This window comes from Sinocyclocheilus grahami, unplaced genomic scaffold (assembly GCF_001515645.1).
Source record: "Sinocyclocheilus grahami isolate Dianchi unplaced genomic scaffold, SAMN03320097.WGS_v1.1 scaffold16.1, whole genome shotgun sequence".
In the NCBI taxonomy this organism is placed as follows: Eukaryota; Metazoa; Chordata; class Actinopteri; order Cypriniformes; family Cyprinidae; genus Sinocyclocheilus; species Sinocyclocheilus grahami.
Genome location: NW_015505195.1, coordinates 2477634 through 2498305, shown reverse-complemented (window position 1 = coordinate 2498305; position 20672 = coordinate 2477634). Strand labels below are relative to the sequence as shown.

The window sequence follows — 20672 nt, the reverse complement described above, 5'->3', positions numbered from 1 at the left end:
TGTTTAGTTAACACTCGAAGGTGATTGGGCTCTCGGGCGAGATCCCAATTCGTCAGTCACTGACGTAACGTTGAACGTGACTGACTGAATGGGAACTAGTGTTTATATTTTCATGCTTATTGTTGAATTTCAAAGTATATACATTGCGATATAAAAGTAAATTTTCACATATTTTTCAATATATGAAAAGCGGCAATTATTCAATATATTTTAATACATTAAACATAATGTATTATTTTTATACATTAAATCATTTAACTTATTGACTTAATATACAAGGAAACATTCTCTTTGCATAAGGGTATACTGGAAACTTGGCATTGTGTACTGCAAATATTGTTGACCCTTATGATAAATTGCTTGCAATGTTTCTCATTTGTAAGCCACTTTGGATAAAACTTCTTCTAAATGAAGAATGACTGATGATGTAGGTCTTTGTCTCAGGTTGGGATTTTGGTGAGCTGTGAAGATCTCTTCAGCAACAGACAGTGGAAGGTCTGTCACGCTTTTGCCACCTTTGTGGCCCGACGTACCGAAGCAGGAAAGGTAAGAAATATCACGTCAAACTAAATCAAATTTATTTAAAAATTTTAGGCACAAGTTTTTGCATTTGGTCCACGTCTTGTTAAGAGTTGTGATTCATCAATGCAGTGTTTGGGTTTGCACAGGTACAGCTGAAGCAGGTTATTCCACGCACACAGGCAGAGCAGATGGAGTACAGCCTCGCAGCCGAGCGCAGGAGGATGAGACTGATCCATGCAGAGATAATTAATGATCTTCTCAGCAGCTGCTCCTCTCAGACAGGTGAGCAGAGACGCTGCTCACTCATCTTCTCCAGGTGTGTTTGTTTCCTTGCAAGACTTTGAAGAGATGTCTCAGGAACACTTGCCACATGAAATGAGTCATGAATCAGAAGTTGAGTTCTGATTAAAGGTGTCATTCAGTTTGTTTGGTGTCTCTTCATTAACATGCCACCAACACTAATTTAAGCATATATGTGCAGTAAACCTTCACCGTTCACTTACAAAGGGTCACATGGTTTGAAGTGTGTAGAATAAATAGACTGGAATATGCAGTATCTCTGATAAGTGGTGCTCTATCTGTTTGTCAGTGAGTGAGCGTCTGGATTACCAGGATGCGGTGCCTGCAGAGCGGACTCGGGTCGAAAGCGTTGAGCTGGTGCTCCCGCCTCATGCCAATCACCAGGTCAGCACGTTTGGTGGACAAATCATGGCCTGGATGGAGAATGTAGCCACCATCTCTGCCAGGTGAACAGTCACTTTTCTACTACAGTCAAATATGATGATAAAAAAGATCATTGGAGTTTCGGTGCATTATGCTCTGTATGCTTTTTCTTCTAGTCGTTTGTGTAATGCTCACCCAACTCTGCGGAGCATAGACATGTTCCACTTTCGCGGGCCGTCCCACATTGGAGACAGGCTGGTGTTGAAGGCAATCGTAAACAATGCTTTCAAGAAAAGGTACATCTGTATCAAGAAAAATTTGTGGACCACTGGGACGGCTGTGGCTGTATATATATTTACCATTCAAAAGTTTGGGGTCAAAAAATGTATCACAGTCTCCACAAAAATTATAAGCGGGTTTCAGCATTGATAATAATAGCAACTGAATCTTAAGCACCAATTCAGCATATTAGAATGATTTCTGAAGGATCATGTTACACTGAGTAATGGCTGAAAATTCAGCTTTGCATCACAAGAATTAATTACATTTGAAATTATATTCAAATAGATAAGTGAGCATAAGAGACCAAACCCAAACTTTTTAACGGTTATATATATTTATTATTATATTTTAATTTAAAATTGATTTATCATATTTATTTTATTGTATTATATAAGCTATGGATCAGTGACGCTATGTAGACTAAGTATTTAAAACCAGTAATATAGCATATACCTATATTATAACCAGTAAAAGCTATGGCTCAGTATCACTTACAACCACGAATCAAGCAAGCCTGATTTATCTTTGAACAATTTGAACAACTGTTATTTTGTGTGTGCTATTCCAGTATGGAGGTGGGAGTGTGTGCGGAGGCCTATCAGGGTGGAGAGCCCCTGCGACACATCAACACCGCCTTCATGACCTTTGAGGTCTTGGACAATGACAGGAAGCCATGCACGTTGCCAAGGATACGGCCTGAGCCTGTGGTGAGCGCTGTAACATTCCTGGAATCCCTCACATGGTGGAAGAGTTTAACTTGTTGATGGAGATTATTAGAAGAGTTCAAGAGGGTGAAACAAAATGAGTGCTGGAACTGAAGTGCTTGAGTTTTTAAAACTATCTTATTATTTCAATAAAAAAATCTATCTTCTCATCCTGTCTTTTTAGGATGGTAAAAGACGCTTTCAGGAAGCCATAGCCAGAAAGAAAATCCGCCTTGACAGGTAGGATTCTGAAGATTTTGTCTATTATAACAGGTTATGTCATATTCTTATATCATACGCCTATTTATAAGCTCTGGCTGTATGTCATATTCAAAGTTAACTTTACAACTATAAAAATTCCTGCATAGCAGACCAGCATGGGACACTAGATCACATAAGTATGCTCTCCTCTTACAGGAAGTACATAATATCCTGCAAACAAAGTGAAGTTCCTCTCTCGGTTCCCTGGGACCCAAGTAACCAGGTAGATTAACCTGTTCTAATAGCTATAAATCTCATGGATTTGCTCAACATGCTTTGTTGGATCATGTGACTATTCCATGTCTTGGCAGATGTACCTCAGTTACAATAATGTTTCGGCACTGAAGATGTTGGCTGCCCGTAACAACTGGGTCTTAACCTCAGAGAAAAATAAGGTGGACAAGCTTTGCTAACTTTATTTTAAAGTTCTCATTTTGTCCTTTTGAGATTACATGGGTGACTTGAGTCAAAAATGCTGTAGAAGCTTGAGAGAAATTTATGAGCTGAAACATTGTGCCCAGGTGAGTTTATACACACTTGAGGAGAACCAGACGTTGTGCTTTAAGGTGGAGACTCATGTGGCCGTGGCAGCCGAGCAGGTGTTTCTGCTACTGTCTGATCTAAGACGAAGGAAGGCATGGGACCACCACTACCAGTATGTCAAATGCATTTTAAATAATTTTTGAATTTTATAAGCGACAGATTATCTGCTTTATTATCTGCTCATCAAGTCTGCATTTATTTGATCAAAAATACAGAAAAAACAGTAATCTTGGAAAATGTTATTAAAATATAAAATAATGGTTTCTATTTCAAATATCCTTTAAAATATAATTTTTTTCTGTGATGCAAAGCTGAATTTCCATCAGCCATTACTCCAGTCTAAAGTGTCACATGATCCTTAAGAAATCATTCTAATATGCTGATTTATTATTAGAATTATCAATGTTGGCAACAGTTGTGTATTTTAAAAAAATTGCATTTATTCAAAATATAAATCTTTTCTAACAATATAAATCTTTGCTATAACTTCTTAACAATTTAACACATCCTTGCTGAATAAAAGTTTTAATTTATTTCAAAAAAATGTACTGACCCCAAACTTTTGAACTGTAGTGTATATTGTTAGAAACGATTTCTATTTTAAATAAATACTCTTCTTTTTTTAACTTTTTATTCATCAAAGAATCCTGAAAAAAGTATCACAGTTTCCCAAAAAATATTAAGCAGCACAGCACTGATAATAAATTAGCATATTAGAATGATTTCTGAAGGATCATGAGACACTTTATACTGGAGTAATGCTGCTGCTTTGCATCACAGGAATAAATTCGATTGTAATGTATATTAAAATAGAAAAACGTTATTTTACATCAAATTTTTTCCTGTATTTTTTATCAAATAAATGCAGCCTTGATGAGCATAAGAAACAACTGTAAAAAACATAAAAAATCGTTCTGATCCCAAACTTTTGACCGGTAGTGTATATAAAAACGGTTTTCAACATTGATAATAATTAGAAACATTTCTTATGTTTCTTGAGCACCTAATCAGCATATTATAATGTTTTTTTTTTTTGAAAGATCACGTGACATTGATGACTGGAGTAATGGCTGCAAAAAAAAAATTCAGCTTTGCCGTCACAAGAATATATTACATTTGAAAAATTAAAAAGATTATAAGTTATAGTTGTAATATTTCACTGTATTTTTTTATCAAATAAATGCAACATTGGTGAACATATGAGACTTTTTCAAAAGCATTTTAAAAATCCTATTACTTTTAACAGACTTTTTTATTCTTATATACTCTATACTTTTTTATTAGACTTTCTTCTTACAAGTTGTTTGCTACAATGGCTGGCAGATAAAGTAAAATTATCAGCCACGTTTCAAATTACTTGATTTAACGTAGAGCACATTATGATATTATAACTGACCGTAATAAATATGCCTTAATACAGAGAGTGTGAAGTGATAACCGACTCAGATGAAGACGACACCATCTACCGTGTTGTCACCCCCTCTGTGACTAAAAGAGGGAAAGTCCAGGACTTCATCCTCCTGGCCTCCAGGAGGCGCCCTTGTGATTCTGGGTAAACCTTAAACTCCTACAAAATCTCTATATGGTGTCTTTCCAAAGGGCAAAATAACACGTTATTACATCTTTGTCACTTTTAGAGACCCTTATTTGATTGCCTTGCGTTCTGTGACCCTGCCTTCGTACCCTCCCACTGAAGACTACAACAGAGGAGAGGTGCTCTGTGCTGGGTTCAGTATCTGGGAAGAGGAAAACACTTTCACTAAGGTAATAAATACACAGAAAGCCTAATGGACACTTATACTGAATGAGCAAATGAGTCGAAGTTCAAGAATTAACACGGCTTTAAACGTAGCAATCTCTTTAATTTAAATAATGTGCATGTACATTAGCCAATAACACTGTTTATAACTCATGTTAAGAAACTGCTTAGAGTGGTCCCTGGTGCTGTCATGTAGGTGTTAAAGTACTGAAGGTTAAGTGTGTTGGCTTACATGCTTATGTATGCATTTCTCTCAGATTTCTTACTACAACCAGGCCACACCTGGCGTGCTGCCCTATATCTCCACTGACATCGCTGGGCTTTCCTCCAGTTTCTACTGCACCTTTGCCTCATGTAGCGCTTTCCTGCAGGAGAATAAAGAGAGTCTGGCTTCCCTGCCCACCTCCACACTATGAGGAAGCTGAATTCAACATTCTATGTTCTTCAGAAATTGATTTCATTTAAAAAAAAAAAAAAAAAAAAAAGATTAGGGTCAAGATATATAGGGTTGACACAGATATTCACATTTGAGTTTAGTATAAAAGATCATGAACTTTAGGTACGTAAAACTCTTATTGTCCATACACTCTCAGAAAATAAAGGCACAAAACTGTTACTGGTACCCGAAGATACAGATCTTTGTACCATATTTACCTCTAAATGGTACATATTAGTACCTTAAACGTACATATTAGTACATAAAGTGTACATTATTAGTACATTTTGAAGGTCTATTGGAGGCCCCAGTGAGTTTTTTACCTTTTTGAATTTAGAAAAAGGCTATCAGGGGAGTCTCTTTTTTTGTATGTAATATCTAAATATATAGAGAATTGTTTTGTTATGTAGCCTTGATGAATATTAATATTATAATTTTTTTTTAAAAAGATCATTATTCTCTTTTTTAGATATTTCCCCTTTTAGACTTTAAGCTAGAATTTAGGGTCATGTGCAATAATGTAAAATTCTCTACAGATGCCACTTCCAGAAGTCTGAGCTAGCGTATTGCACTGTTGTCATTCTCAATGACTCAAAGTACTCAAAATAAAATGAATAAACTTCAAATAGGTGGCAAGGTCGATATGTGGTACTTCCTGGGACATAGATTTTCAGTCTAGTTAGTGACGGATGCTAGAGTCTACCTTTTCATGTCAGGCCAGAACAATGCATTGAATTTCACACTGCTGATACGCTGAACAGGACTTTTTTTTAATAAATACTGTTACTTGTAGAAATTTAGTGTAGCTCATCTCTATTTATTGTCAAGCTAAACTTGCCTTGGCATTTAAAGATCCTCCTGTTATACTACGACTGTTGAGAACTATAGCAAAAAATAATAGATATATTTTATTTTGCACTGCAATGATTTGAATCTGTTCTGTTAATCTTTCTTAAGTGCTTATTTAAAGAGTGTAATAATGACCCAGTTAATGTGGAATTATTTGTTATGTAAAGTTGGTGGCTTAATACTAGTTCCTTAATACTTGTGCATGACGGACGGGGGTGGTTGTGTATTACTGGGACTATTTTTGGATTCCTGTTATGTAATATTTTGGATTTTGAAAAGAGGAGCAGATCCCAATGTCTATAATGTAATCTTTACAGACATCTTCTGGTAAGTACTTTATTATATTATACTATTCTGTACTATAGTGCAGTAAATCTGCTTTTGAAGCTACTGTACACAAAGGGTTCTAACTAACCAATATGTAAATGTCATATTAAACTGAGAGTTTAATCAAAAGCAATCATGCATTTATTGCTGGTTACCACGTTTCCATGTGTTGTATCTGAGCACTGCCCTCGCTAGAGAGTTGTGCTGTTGGCTGAAACAGCAAACCATTTCTTGCTCCTGGATCCTCATCCTCTTCTCTTCCAAAAACTGGGCATGTTTCTGACGCGTATGATGGATGTCCTGCCCCAGCTTGGCTCTCTGTAGAATGAGCGTTTTTTCCATATCCACCCTTTCCCGTTCCTGCCGCAGATGCACTTCTGTTCTGCGAGCCTCTCTAAAGATGTCTCGATGACCCTTGGCTACTTCACGGTCAATGTGGCGCTCAGTTACCTTCTCTGCAAGGTGTCTCTGCATTCTGGTTTTCTCAAATGCTTGGTGGGCTCTTTCAATGACTTTGAAGGGGGTGAGGCTGATTTTGTCATGGCAGCAACCAATCAGACGCTGCCCTGGAGTAATGGCAGGTGACTGCGACTGAGTGTGAAAATGGCTTATGGCCTCACGGATGTCCTGTCCTGCAGCTTTATGGGACCACAACATGTCACTCAATGACTCACTCTGGTGGACCAAAGCTTTTAGTCCCAAAACATGAAAGGTTCCGTCTTCAATTTCTTCATTACAGGGACCAACATTCACACTGATATCTAGACAAGCAAAACAGAAGCATTCAGTGAATCAAATCGGTTTCTTGGAGAGCTAACTAAAGCTAAAACTTCTGTTGTACCTTGGTCAAAAATGTTTAGATGGGCTTCAGATTTCAGACGAGGGGTGTTGTGTGGTGCTTTTATGTGTTGTTGATTGTCATCTGATTTAACATTTGCAGCATCCTGTAAAACCTGTGTAGAAGTGACAAATGCATGACTAATAAAGAGTCTACATTTAGATACACTAAAAATAATTCAATGCACGTGTTACCACAAATGCATTGTTGCAAGTAAAAAAAAAAATCTTATTCATTTAATTAAACTTTTTAAGATGAGTTTTGTTGACAAAATAATGTTGATCATTACATTAACTTAATATTGGGTGTAAACTTAAATTTCTGTGTTGATTGATTTTTTCAATTAAATACTTAAACTTTCTATCCATCAAAGAATCCTGAAAAAAGCAGCATTGTTTTTAACAATGATAATAAGAAATGTTTCTTAAGCACCAAATCAGCATATTAGAATGATTTCTGAAGGATCATGTGACACTGAAGACTGGAGAAATGATGCTGAAAATTCAGCTTTGCCATCACACATATTAAAATATATTAAGATATACAAAAGTTATTTTAAATTGTGATAATTTTTCACAATATTATTGTTTTGCTGTGTTTTTGATCCAATAAATTGTCAAATAAAACATTTTAAAAATGTTAATGAGCCCAAACTTTTGAATGGTAGTGTACATCAGTCAAATATAGTACATACTTGTTCAGGGTGGTCATCTGTGTCCTCTTTCATGGTTTTCTGAGACTGGGATTGTACCTGGTCCTTTTCTACCCTCAAAGGCATGGGAATGAATGGTTTCCCAGACGTTATCTGTTTCTTTGTACTGCAAAGCCTGACAATGAAGAAAACCTCTTAAAACCAGTTTCTCAACCCACTGAACAAAAATCCCAAATAATATCTTCATGATTGTTTTGTACTTTATAGTGAACAAAATAAGCATATAAAAACGTTGCATAGCAAATATCAAGATGAATATAAAAATGCGGCATATTTACCCAAGACTTTTTCTAATTAAATGGCCTCGAATCCAGCGCTGTATAATAAGTGTAGGGGAATAAAAGGCCTGAATCCTGTTTATCTCAGAGATTATGTTATATGTTGCTTTCATCTCGGTCTCAAATGAATTCTGAGGAAGAAGAAAACATCAAAATATGATTGTTTTTTTGCACTTAGACATAACAGTAAACACAACTAACAAAGAAGACCAGGACAAATAATGAGCACTAACCGACTTTGTAGATGGGTACAAACTGACACAAAAGTGTTGTTTCATGGCTTTGAATCGAAAGGGAAGAGACCAGTTTTGAATGATTTCCTCATCAGAGATAACAAAGTTGTCCAAGGCCTTCAGTGACCATATGTTGTTGACCAGACAGTGTCTGTAGTTCTTCTTTAAACTGAGCGGGGTGTCAGAGAGAGTTAAAGCAGTCAGGTTTAAACAGCCCAACAGGCCTTTAATATTGTTCCAGGTTGACATGTTGTTGTCATGTAGATATAGAAGTTGCAATTCCTTCAGATGACTCCAACATGAAGCATCAGGGAGCTGAACGATCTGAGCAGAAAGATGATTGTTAGTGATTTGTTCTCCTTAAAGTGAATCAAATATTCAGGGAAGCAAATTAAATAAATACCTGATTTCCTTTCAGATCTAACTTCACCAAGTGAGTACATTCCATCAGAGCTTCGATCCTGGTCAGAAAGTTGTCAGCCAAGATACAAATTCGCAGTGCTCTGCAAGATCCAATCTGATCCAGACTCTTTAAAAGCAAACTGCTCAATCTGACCATCAACATGTCCTCCAGATCTTTCTCACCCTCTGATGTCCAGTAGCCATGATCCAGTATCAGAGACCGAGAGCAGTTTACCAAATAGGCCCAGTATCCTTCCAGGGAATCCATTTTTATATCTTTGTGAAATGTATCTCTTCCATTTTCTGAAAGGAAACATTTTTCATAACACAAAACCATCCTGAGGCAGAATTATTATCAACACTACATGACTATTATAGTATTATTCCTAAAACATATGTGGACATATTTGCATGTTTCACTAAATTTAATCTGTTCAAATTCTCAATCTGCTCTTGAGTTTGTTCTTACCATGGTTTTGTGCCTGGCTCTCTTTTGTTGGCCGAATGATTCCAAGAGAAAAGTTGCTATGACAACATCGTTTGGAAATACAAGAAGCTTCTCCTAACATTTTCTTGAAAACCATTCACACCACATTACAAATAAAACGAATATAGTTTTTTTTTCGGGAGGTTGAATATTATAAGTAATTAATTCAGTTTAACGTAAATTAATTGACGGAGGCAGAGCGAGCAATCGAATACGGACGTCAGAGTTTGTTTGTCACGTGACTGGAACCCGGAAGTGCCAAATGTAAACACAAGTTACGGGACATATTCTGAAATCTAAGGGTTTTAAGTGACTTTTTGAAAACGGCAAATAGCTGATCATTGTCGCACATAGTTGCGCACATGATGTCCTTTTGTTGATTCATATTTGTCGTTGAATAAATGTGTCAGATTTTCTTGATTTAGACAGATAGAGGACCTGCTCGTTCTCATAATGGCAGAGCGCTTAAACATCCATCTGCAAAAATCCACCAAGGAGAAACTTGACAAATTCAAACAAATGAGAGGTAACGTTTAAATCTTTCAACTTTTCTATTTAAAATATACAACTGTTTGACTTGTATTGACTTTTTTGTTGCTGAGAATATTCACTTGTGTGACATTGTTTGTTGCTCATGAGGGTTTTCTATAACTATAACAAGAGAAACAGATATTCATTTCCCATCCACAGGTAAAGAAGTTCAGTCTGATGAATTCTGGGATCTTGTGGTCATTACTGCAGTGGATGAGGACCAGAAGTCTGCTTATGAAGTTCAGATCACTGAGAAACTGGAGAGGAATGAACTGCCACGTGGCATCAATTATCATGTCTTTGCAGATCCTCCAGGATGCAAGATTGGTAAGATATATAAAAATATGTTTTAAAAACTGTATTTCATGTAAATTTTTAAGACCTGTTTCTTCATCTGACCATACAGGTAATGGTGGATCCACTTTGCATTCACTACAGTGTCTACATGATAAATATGGCAAGTCACTGTCAGGATTTAAAGTCATCCTTATTCATGCAGGTACTATTTTAATCTATATAATATTCATTAAACCTCATTCATGCATTTTGTTGATTGTTAATTAGCCTTAATGTACCATTCTAAAGTTTGGGGTCGGTAGGGCTGGACGATATGGCCAAAATTGATATCACGATATATTCCTTAATTTTGGTCGATACGATATAATTCCGATATCGATATGAACACTATTAAAAAAAAAAAAAGAAGCCTCATAAAAACTGCCAAGAACGCCCACAACAGATGTCTGTGCATACAAACTTCTGAAAAATGAATTTTCCAAGTCTATGAAACCTCCTCCTATAAAACTATAGGATATTTAAGAAAAAGAAACAGCACAAATAAATGAATGTTTACCTTATATCAAACTATAGGCTGACGTACACTACCAGTCAAGAGTTTTTGAACAGTAAGATTTTTAATGTTTTTGAAAGAATTCTCTTCTGCTCACCAAGCCTGCATTTATTTGATCCAAATTATATAGTATTATTCCTAAAACATATGTGGACATATTTGCATGTTTCACTAAATTTAATCTGTTCAAATTCTCAATCTGCTCTTGAGTTTGTTCTTACCATGGTTTTGTGCCTGGCTCTCTTTTGTTGGCCGAATGATTCCAAGAGAAAAGTTGCTATGACAACATCGTTTGGAAATACAAGAAGCTTCTCCTAACATTTTCTTGAAAACCATTCACACCACATTACAAATAAAACGAATATAGTTTTTTTTTTCGGGAGGTTGAATATTATAAGTAATTAATTCAGTTTAACGTAAATTAATTGATGGAGGCAGAGCGAGCAATCGAATACGGACGTCAGAGTTTGTTTGTCACGTGACTGGAACCCGGAAGTGCCAAATGTAAACACAAGTTACGGGACATATTCTGAAATCTAAGGGTTTTAAGTGACTTTTTGAAAACGGCAAATAGCTGATCATTGTCGCACATAGTTGCGCACATGATGTCCTTTTGTTGATTCATATTTGTCGTTGAATAAATGTGTCAGATTTTCTTGATTTAGACAGATAGAGGACCTGCTCGTTCTCATAATGGCAGAGCGCTTAAACATCCATCTGCAAAAATCCACCAAGGAGAAACTTGACAAATTCAAACAAATGAGAGGTAACGTTTAAATCTTTCAACTTTTCTATTTAAAATATACAACTGTTTGACTTGTATTGACTTTTTTGTTGCTGAGAATATTCACTTGTGTGACATTGTTTGTTGCTCATGAGGGTTTTCTATAACTATAACAAGAGAAACAGATATTCATTTCCCATCCACAGGTAAAGAAGTTCAGTCTGATGAATTCTGGGATCTTGTGGTCATTACTGCAGTGGATGAGGACCAGAAGTCTGCTTATGAAGTTCAGATCACTGAGAAACTGGAGAGGAATGAACTGCCACGTGGCATCAATTATCATGTCTTTGCAGATCCTCCAGGATGCAAGATTGGTAAGATATATAAAAATATGTTTTAAAAACTGTATTTCATGTAAATTTTTAAGACCTGTTTCTTCATCTGACCATACAGGTAATGGTGGATCCACTTTGCATTCACTACAGTGTCTACATGATAAATATGGCAAGTCACTGTCAGGATTTAAAGTCATCCTTATTCATGCAGGTACTATTTTAATCTATATAATATTCATTAAACCTCATTCATGCATTTTGTTGATTGTTAATTAGCCTTAATGTACCATTCTAAAGTTTGGGGTCGGTAGGGCTGGACGATATGGCCAAAATTGATATCACGATATATTCCTTAATTTTGGTCGATACGATATAATTCCGATATCGATATGAACACTATTAAAAAAAAAAAAAGAAGCCTCATAAAAACTGCCAAGAACGCCCACAACAGATGTCTGTGCATACAAACTTCTGAAAAATGAATTTTCCAAGTCTATGAAACCTCCTCCTATAAAACTATAGGATATTTAAGAAAAAGAAACAGCACAAATAAATGAATGTTTACCTTATATCAAACTATAGGCTGACGTACACTACCAGTCAAGAGTTTTTGAACAGTAAGATTTTTAATGTTTTTGAAAGAATTCTCTTCTGCTCACCAAGCCTGCATTTATTTGATCCAAATTACAGCAAAATTTACTATTTAAAATAACTTTTCTATTTGAAAATATGATTTATTCCTGTGATTTCAAAGCTTAATTTTTAGCATCATTACTCCAGTCACATGATCCTTCAGAAATCACTGTAATATGCTGATTTGCTGCTCAAATACATTTATAATGATTTTGAAAACAAATGAGTAGATTTTTTCAGGTTTCTTTGATGAATAAAAAGTTCAGAAGAACAGCATTTATCTGATATAGAAATCTTTTGTAACATTATAATCTTTTTGATCAATTTAAAGCATCCTTGCTAAATGAAAGTATTATAAATAAAATAAAATTGCAGCGCTAAATAAAATTTCTATAATCCCCCCCCCCCCCCAATAAATAAATTATACTGACTCCAAGCTTTTGAATGGAATAGTGTGTAATGTTATAAAAGCTTTTTATTTCAGTTAAATGCTGATCTTTCTATTCATCAAAGAATCCTGAAAAAAAATATTCTCAACCGTTTCAAATAGTGATAATCAGCAAGTCAGTATATTAGAATTATTTCTGAAGATGTAAAATAACTGCTTTGAAATAGAAAGCAGTTATTTTAAATAGTAAAAATAATTCAAAATGATACTGTTTTGCTGTAATTTGGATCAAATAAATGCAGGCTTGGTGAGCAGAAGAGAATTATTTAATAAAAACATTAAAAATCTTACTGTTCAAAAACTCTGGACTGGTAGTGTAGGATGATTATTCTTATAGATTAAAACAAATGTGCTTTAGCCAGTATAAAGAGTATGAAAAGTGCTCGGAGTTGCTGCAGAAAACAAAAAAATTGAGCAACAACAAAAACATGTTGCTGGAGACTGGCTTATTATTGAAAATGCAAATTCATTCTCTGCCAGCAGGAGGCGCTTTTAGAGAGATAAAACTAGCGGTTTCCCTGGTAACAGCTGTAATCAAATCAGCTCCGCTCACGAATGCTACTTTATCAGATCAAATTAAAATGCCATCGAAACTTTTCTGAAGACAGTCGGTTTCCTTCAGAGATACATTCATATAAAACACCCGCGCCGTGTTATGATTTTGAAACATGCAGTGCTCATGTTTATTCAACGAAATCAAACGCCACAAATAAATCAGTGTATGGGAAACACTGGTAATGGATATCGAAATATCGGAAATGTGTTTAAAAAAATCATATCACCGTTATTGAAAACATTTATATTGCGATACATATTGATATTGAATTATTGTCCAGCCCTAGGGGTCGGTAAGATTTTTACATATTTTTGAAAAAAAATCTCTTATGCTTGCCAAGGCTGCATTTATTTGATCGGGGGGGGGACAGTGACACATTATTACATTTCAAAATAATTATTTTTTGTTTGGATATATTTTAGAATATAATGTAAATGTAATTTATTCCTGTGATGTCAAAGATAAATTTTCAGCATAATCACTCCAGTCTTCAGTGTCACATGATTCTTCAGAAATCATTATAATATGCTGATTTGGTGCTCAAGATACAATTTTTTTTTTACTAATTATGAATGTATGAAGACAGTTATGCTGCTTAATATTTTTGTGGAAACCTTTCTTTTCGGGATTCTATGATGAATAGAAATTACAAAGGACAGCATTTATTTGAAATAGAAATCTTGGATATTTTGATTTGTGCACTTTTATTCAAATGTACTTATTTATCTATGCATTTTGTTACATATGCAGGAGGATTCAGTCAGCGTTTGCCCAATGCCAGTGCCCTGGGTAAATTACTCACAGCTTTGCCCCTGGGAAACCCTTTATATCAAATGCTGGAGCTCAAGCTTGCAATGTATGTGGATTTCCCCTCACACATGAAGCCGGGAATGCTGGTTACCTGTGCTGATGATATTGAGCTCTACAGTGTTCCTGCTCAAGAGAACGTGGTGTTTGATAAGTCAGGTTTTACTGCCTTAGCACACCCCTCCCCTCTCTCTGTTGGTGCCACTCATGGAGTTTTTGTTCTAGAACGAGCAGAGATGCCCAGAATTTGTGACATGGAATACAGAACTTGCTCTCAATTTCTGCACAAACCAAGCATCGAAAAGATGTTCAAATGCAATGCCGTATGCAAGAGGGAAGGAAAGGAGTTTGTTTACACTGACAGCACTTACTACTTTGATTATGGGACTTCTATGACCCTACTAACCTTGTTCAGTGAAATCAGCCCTCTGACATGTGAAATCGATGCTTATGGAGACTTTCTTCAAGCCCTGGGGCAAAGAGCTACTGTGGATTACACGGAAAACACTGCCAACGTCACAAAGAAGGAAAACGGTCTCGTTGAGATTCGCAGAAAGATTTTCCATCGTCTCAAAGGCACGGCACTCAACGTCATCCTGTTGAACAACTCCAAGTTTTATCATGTCGGCACCACAGAGGAATACTTGTTCCACTTCACCGCTGACCCCTGTCTCAGAGCAGAACTCGGCCTGCTCTCTGCTGCCTTCAGTGTGTGCGACTTGGAGAGATCGGAGAAAACTAGAGTTTGCGTGACACACAGCATCCTGCATCCCAGTGTGACTGTATCCCAGGGCAGTGTTGTGGAATACTCCAGATTAGATGCTAGAGTTAAAGTCGGAAGTAGATCTATCATCAGCGGCTGCTGGATTGGCACGGATCTATCAGTGCCAAGTGACACCTTCATACACTCTTTGGCTGTAAACCTGGATGGAAAAATGGGTTTTGTGACTGTGGTTTTTGGTGTTCGAGATGATCTAAAGAAAAGTGTATCCAGTCCTGCTCATATGAAAGCATTGAGCTTGTTTGAGGTTAATCTGGAGGACTGTGTTGGACTCTGGGGTTTGTTTCCAGAGAAGGTCAGGTTCTCAGGAGACACAACTATGTGTAGTTTGTGGAACGCCTGCATTTTCCCAGTGTGCTCCAATTTAAAGGATTCATTCGTGATGTCACTGGGGATGCTGAAGGCACTGGATAGTGGAACCAATTTCACACTACTAAAAAATGCCACACTAACCTCTTTACAAGAAACTCTGCAGAACAAGAACCTAGAGGAAATGTTGAAATTTAGGAAAAAACTGTATGAAGACATTCTCAGGGTGAATTTAAGTAATTCGGTCTGAGCATGTGTGTGTGTAAATGATCAATAGTTTCATTGCATATACTGCCCGACAAAGGCAAAGCGCAGTAAGTATGAGACAGTGCCTTCAAAGTTGTTTTTACTAAATTGATTTGATATCAATTGATATCAATCAATTTTCACACACTGTTTTCTCAAAATCTGAGCTTAGTTAAATCAAACCGTCACAGATCACTGGAGATATAGTCCTGATTTTAGTCTTAACTCAGTTTTGACAAAAGATTACTGCTTTTTGCCTTGTAGGGCAGTATAGCCATGTGACGAAAATCGTAAATTGCCCATAACAGACACTACAGAAATACCAAGATGGTGCACTCACATTACTATGAATGGGAGAAAGGGCTAACACGCAATATGGCAAAATAAGTCCCACCTTCTGAATAAAAGAGCCGATTGCCAGTTAGTAAAGTCAACATGTCGCTGTTGGTGCCTTTATAGCTCTGGATGCCATAGAAACACATGCGCGTTGGCTGGGCCAGTCTGGGATATAAGCATTTTTTTCTCGCTATTTGAGCATAAGATACAACTTTTACGGGATAGTTCATGTCAGATTTTGTTGCTGAATTGAAATGTTGTTTAAATGTGCTGCCCCTTAGGTGTTACAAATATGGCTGCTGAGTAAAAAGGGGACTTTGCATGTAATAAAATGTTCTATTTTATGTATGCCAATTAGTATTTGTATGCCTATAATAATAATAATATAATACCGGTAATACTATAGTATTATTCTGTAACACTAGTTCTCTTTAACTGTTGTATCAAACCTAGTCAATTCAATGTTTTGTTTATTTTATTATATTTGTGTTGGATCAGTTTAATTTTGTGTGTGCAGATTTATTCCTTCTTCTATGTTTTACTAATTTATCTTGGAGCGTCTTCACAAAACACCAATCAAGGCATGATGAAGTCCAAAGTATATGTGCGTAACCTCAAAAGGAGAGAGAGGAAAAGCCCTCAAACTTCCTAAAGAGAGAAAAAAAATCATATTCATCCATTTGATTGTGATTGTGATACATTTTGTCAGGATTTTCTGAATAATATAAAGTGTTTTTTTCCATTTAATTATTATTATTATGATTTTTTACATTTTACTGTCAATGGAATGCATCTTTGCCAAAAAGAATTAACTTCTTTCAAAAACTTCTTAAACAAAAAAAATCTGACTGACCCCAAACTTTGAATGGTTGTGCATTTCTTTTATAGAACACAGAATCATCTATTTTAGACACATCCAAGTTCAGAGAGAAAAAGATAAAGAAATACAGTTGAGTCTTGATGCAGCTGTTGTCTGAAGAGAGAAATCGACCGTGGCTTCACCCTGTAATAGGTACAGATCCTCAGAGAGGTCAGCTGTCATTGTTGTCACATGTTCCACACTGAGGCTGATGTATTTTTAGCAGGGGCTGTGATTCCTTATCTGACTCTTCCCTATTGTGCCAAACAAAGCATTGTGTTACCACTGCATGATACTTTCCCTCCAGCTAACCGTGTACAAAAGTTTAAACCAACCAGTCTGATGGGGAATTATAAATCAAGACCCACTCAAACCTGTACAGGTAAACATTAAGCTTCTTCAGTTAGCTGTTTGATTCATTCGGTTCATTGGTTCGGTTGGTGTTAATATAAATAGATTAAGACTACAATATTTTCAGTCTTCCAATCCTTGTTGACATATACATTCTTTAATGACAGTGAGTAATGATTGTTCTGTATGTAAAATTGGATTATTGTGTCCATGTTGTGGTATTGATTCAATGTAATTTTGCTTTAGATGAGTGGAAAAAGAAAGTGAGTGAGTCATATGCTGTTATAATTGAGAGGCTGGAGGAAGACTTGAAAATTAAGGAGGAGGAGTTCAAAGAACTCAAGCATGTTTTCAGGTGAGACTGATTGGAACTAATAGTTTTATTAGCCTCTTTTGTAGTGTACTATTATTAGTGTTTACAAATGTGGACTTCTATGTTAATAACACTACTGAGGAAAGTGAATGTGGAAATCTTTTTTTTTAATTATATATATATATATATATATATATACAGCTCAGATGAAGCATTCAATAAAGTGAATCTGAATTATCGCACAGAGGGTGGACTGTCCCTGCTGCATCTCTGCTGCATATGTGGAGGTAGATCTAAAACATGTTAAACGTTATCTGCTATAATGCAATGATATGTTAATTTTGAACATTATATATGATTCATTCCAATGTACTTATGTTGAGTCACTATCATTTCACTTTGAAATGATATTTAACTTACTTTGTGGGAGCGAATTCCCCCCTTTTGATTGGCTTGATTCAGTACCTTCAGTTGTTATGGTACTTTCATATAATTCAAGCTGTTTTCTTTTTTTGCTACCAGGGAATAAAGCTCACATCAGGACCCTCATGCTGAAAGGTCTGCGTCCATCCAGACTTACCCGGAATGGATTCACTGCACTGCACCTGGCTGCATTCAAAGTCAGTCAAGGGTTAATAATCCCAAATACTGTGTGCTAGGAATCAATCATGTTAAAAATGTTTAAACAACCAAACTGATGTGATAAGTGGTTATTTTTGTTTCTGTGATGTAGGGTAATGCTGAACTGGTCACTGCGCTGCTGCATGGTGGAGCAGATATCCAGCAGGTGGGGTACGGAGCCCTCACGGCACTACATATAGCTACTGTGGCCGCCCATCTTGAGGTGCGTATTGGACCTGAAGATAAAGTATTTAAACCAGGTCATTCAGAAATTGTGATGGACTTCATATGAGCACATTTGAAAGACATATTCAAAAGGTTTTCCCTACTTTTCTTCAAGGTTGTTGATATTCTCTTGCAACACGGGGCATATGTTAACGTCCAAGATGCAGTGTTCTTCACCCCTCTGCACATTGCAGCTTACTTTGGCCATGAGCAGGTCAGTCTTTACTTCATATCATACATTTCCAGGACTTCATAACAGCTTTTCTTGTGGAACAGGTATGCAAGCTCCTGATGAAATTTGAGGCTGATGTCAATGCAAGTGGAGAGGTAGGGGACAGACCGCTTCACCTGGCTGCAGCTAAAGGCTATCTGGGCATTGTCAAACTGCTGATGGGTGATGGCAGCAAAACTGATGGTGAGAGTTTTACTGTATCAGTATATCAACGTTTAACTCTTTCCACGCCAGCATTTTTGAAAAAAGTTGCCAGCCACCGCCAGCGATTTTGATGATTTTCAGTAAAATTGGATGGCCTCCAGTATATTTTGCTGTATGAATATTTGAATATGCAATACACCAAATAAAGATTTTAAACAAAAAAATCTGTTTTATTCTAGCTTAAAGTTTTATCAACACTTGAATATAGGTAGGTTTCATAAAAATGCATAATTTTGAGCAAAAAGGTGAGGAAAAAGCTTTTTATCAAAAACTACATCTAGATAATATTCAGTACGATTATCAAAGCATAAATCCAGTAAATCGCTTCCATCAACACCTCCAAAGCTTGCACAGAAATATACCACTTCCTGGATTAACATTTTATGCCGTAACATTATGCAGTTTTCATTTATATGCTGTCTATTGCTGATGATCGCATTATTTTTCATATGCATCTGTTTATGCTGGGTACACACCACAAGATAATCGGGCTGATTTTGGGCCGATTTCTCCCCTTCCGACAATCCTAGGTAATGTCCCGATTATCTTGGTGGTTCTAAAGATTATCCTATCAGATTTCCTGTGGTGTGAGGTGTGTTAAGAGCGACTAAATCTGCTCGGAAGAACGTCGGAGGCGCCCCATGTTGAATATTTACGATCAGAAATCCTGATGTGTGTGTGGGGGGGGGGGACATCACGGCACACCACACACTATAGGAGCAAAACGGTTAAATCTAGGATTTTTTGTCCTCATGTTTGTGGTCTCTCACATTTTGAAGATCTTATAAGATTTTTAAAATCTTTTAGTGTGTACCCAGCATTATCTGAACAGATTTGGAGAAATTTAGCATTAAATCTCTTGCTCACCAATTGATCCTCTGCAGTGAATGGGTGCCGTCAGAATGAGAACACATCACAATAATCCACTAGTAATCCACACAACTACAGCCCCCATCAATTACTGCCTTGTGAAGTGAAAAGCTGCATGTTTGTAATAAACAAATCCATAATTTGAAGGTTTTTATCTTTAAACCATTGCTTCTGGTTTAAAAAAATATATATGTATATTTATACATTTCTTAAAAAGAAATACTAAATCTGTTCTGATGTAGAAACAATCTTATCTGGCCTGATATGGCCTGAGGGTAAGTACATTTTCAACAGGTTGAAATTTTGGGGTGAACTATTCTTTTAAAGCCTATCTTTCCTATACAGTCAATGCTCAAGACAATGAGGACCATGTTCCCCTTCATTTCTGCTCTCGATTTGGACACCAAGAGGTTGTCCGTTTCCTTCTGCAGGGCACCTTTGACATACAGCCGCACTCTGTCAACATCTACGGTGACACACCTCTTCACCTGTGAGTTCACACACAACACAAGGTGGCAGTTAAACTCAACAAGTCGTTAAAGGGGAATTAAATAATCTGGAATCTGGAGAGCGGTTATAGTGATTGTGATTTGAGTCTCATATTTCCCATCAGAGCTTGCTACAATGGAAAGTTTGAAGTGTTGCAAGAGATTATTCAGTTGTCTGGCACAGAGAGTCTGTCTAAGGAGAACATCTTCAGTGAGACAGCTTTTCACAGGTAACGTTCCTCCTGACCACCATTTGTTACATTTTCATTCATTTATGGGCATATATAGAAATGTGTATTCCTCCAATGACAGATTGGGTTAAGATACCTGCTGATATTGTTACGCACTAAATGAAGGTCTAATTGTACTCTGTAGTGCCTGCACCTATGGCAAGAACCTGGAAATGGTCAAGTATCTGCTCAGTCAGGATTCTGTGAGCATCAACCATCAGGGGCGAGATGGACACACAGGTATGATGACAGCAATAATCTGATTTACATCATAAATGATGACAAAAATCCAGAAATATTCCTGCTCTCATCAACTGTAACTTGATATTTCAATGTTCTAAGCAGGGCCGTTTCTAGCCAATTCGATGCCCTAGGCGAAATCCCTATTCCCCCCCCCCCCCCCCCCGCTACAATAAGAGGGTCATCA

General features: G+C 36.6%; 4 protein-coding genes across 8 annotated transcripts in view; 3 read left to right on the top strand and 1 right to left on the bottom strand.

The window, feature by feature from the left end:
- Positions 1–5578, top strand: part of LOC107548485 (acyl-coenzyme A thioesterase 11-like) — a 10335-nt gene extending 4757 nt beyond the window's left edge. Inside the window, exons 5-16 of the mRNA XM_016229190.1 lie at positions 445–546; positions 669–804; positions 1112–1268; positions 1362–1481; positions 2036–2174; positions 2356–2411; positions 2589–2655; positions 2744–2827; positions 2954–3087; positions 4396–4527; positions 4613–4739; positions 4992–5578. Coding sequence (XP_016084676.1) covers positions 445–546; positions 669–804; positions 1112–1268; positions 1362–1481; positions 2036–2174; positions 2356–2411; positions 2589–2655; positions 2744–2827; positions 2954–3087; positions 4396–4527; positions 4613–4739; positions 4992–5150 — 1413 coding nt within the window. The 3' untranslated portion in view covers positions 5151–5578. The remainder of the gene's footprint in view (positions 1–444; positions 547–668; positions 805–1111; positions 1269–1361; positions 1482–2035; positions 2175–2355; positions 2412–2588; positions 2656–2743; positions 2828–2953; positions 3088–4395; positions 4528–4612; positions 4740–4991) is intronic.
- On the bottom strand, positions 5574–11042 carry LOC107548466 (leucine-rich repeat and IQ domain-containing protein 3-like). 3 transcript variants are annotated; one of them, XM_016229172.1, is made up of 7 exons: positions 10899–11042; positions 8811–9112; positions 8408–8731; positions 8175–8305; positions 7879–8011; positions 7188–7299; positions 5574–7107 (listed from the first exon to the last, which is right to left on the bottom strand). In XM_016229172.1, the coding sequence occupies exons 1-7, from the start codon at positions 11011–11013 to the stop codon at positions 6488–6490; spliced, it is 1737 nt and encodes a 578-aa protein (XP_016084658.1). In that variant the 5' UTR covers positions 11014–11042; the 3' UTR covers positions 5574–6487. The 3 variants fall into 3 exon arrangements, with proteins under 3 accessions (XP_016084658.1, XP_016084665.1, XP_016084650.1); XM_016229179.1 differs by lacking the exon at positions 10899–11042 and adding an exon at positions 9279–9442 and having other exon boundaries at positions 7188–7290; XM_016229164.1 differs by lacking the exon at positions 10899–11042 and adding an exon at positions 9279–9441.
- Positions 11043–11098: 56 nt separating this feature from the next.
- LOC107548491 (fucose-1-phosphate guanylyltransferase-like) lies at positions 11099–16455 on the top strand. Of its 2 annotated transcripts, XM_016229203.1 has the most exons (4): positions 11099–11443; positions 11608–11775; positions 11855–11947; positions 14124–16455. In XM_016229203.1, exons 1-4 carry the CDS (start codon positions 11371–11373, stop codon positions 15518–15520), a joined length of 1731 nt encoding a protein of 576 aa, XP_016084689.1. In that variant the 5' UTR covers positions 11099–11370; the 3' UTR covers positions 15521–16455. The 2 variants fall into 2 exon arrangements, with proteins under 2 accessions (XP_016084689.1, XP_016084696.1); XM_016229210.1 differs by lacking the exon at positions 11855–11947.
- A 213-nt stretch (positions 16456–16668) lies between these two features.
- The window catches only part of LOC107550356 (serine/threonine-protein kinase TNNI3K-like), an 11524-nt gene continuing 7520 nt past the window's right edge, over positions 16669–20672 (top strand). The window contains exons 1-10 of one of the 2 annotated variants that reach the window (XM_016231620.1): positions 16669–17093; positions 17309–17417; positions 17577–17662; positions 17898–17995; positions 18109–18219; positions 18337–18435; positions 18498–18636; positions 19873–20017; positions 20141–20245; positions 20391–20485. In XM_016231620.1, the coding sequence (XP_016087106.1) occupies positions 16904–17093; positions 17309–17417; positions 17577–17662; positions 17898–17995; positions 18109–18219; positions 18337–18435; positions 18498–18636; positions 19873–20017; positions 20141–20245; positions 20391–20485 (1177 nt within the window). In that variant the 5' untranslated portion in view covers positions 16669–16903. Of the gene's footprint in view, positions 17094–17308; positions 17418–17576; positions 17663–17897; positions 17996–18108; positions 18220–18336; positions 18436–18497; positions 18637–19872; positions 20018–20140; positions 20246–20390; positions 20486–20672 lie in introns of those variants that run through there. The other variant, XM_016231628.1, reaches the window with a different exon arrangement.

Bases quoted from the DNA above. Each gene is read 5' to 3' on its own strand.
- LOC107548466 (XM_016229172.1), bottom strand. From the start codon at position 11,013: ATGGTTTTCAAGAAAATGTTAGGAGAAGCTTCTTGTATTTCCAAACGA. The intron at 8,732-8,810 runs GTATTTATTTAA...CTTTCTGCTCAG, and splicing joins TAGATCTGAAAGGAAATCAG to ATCGTTCAGCTCCCTGATGC. The intron at 8,012-8,174 runs GTAAATATGCCG...CTTCATTGTCAG, and splicing joins TTAATTAGAAAAAGTCTTGG to GCTTTGCAGTACAAAGAAAC.
- LOC107548491 (XM_016229203.1), top strand. From the start codon at position 11,371: ATGGCAGAGCGCTTAAACATCCATCTGCAAAAATCCACCAAGGAGAAA. The intron at 11,444-11,607 runs GTAACGTTTAAA...TCCCATCCACAG, and splicing joins CAAATTCAAACAAATGAGAG to GTAAAGAAGTTCAGTCTGAT. The intron at 11,948-14,123 runs GTACTATTTTAA...TTACATATGCAG, and splicing joins AGTCATCCTTATTCATGCAG to GAGGATTCAGTCAGCGTTTG.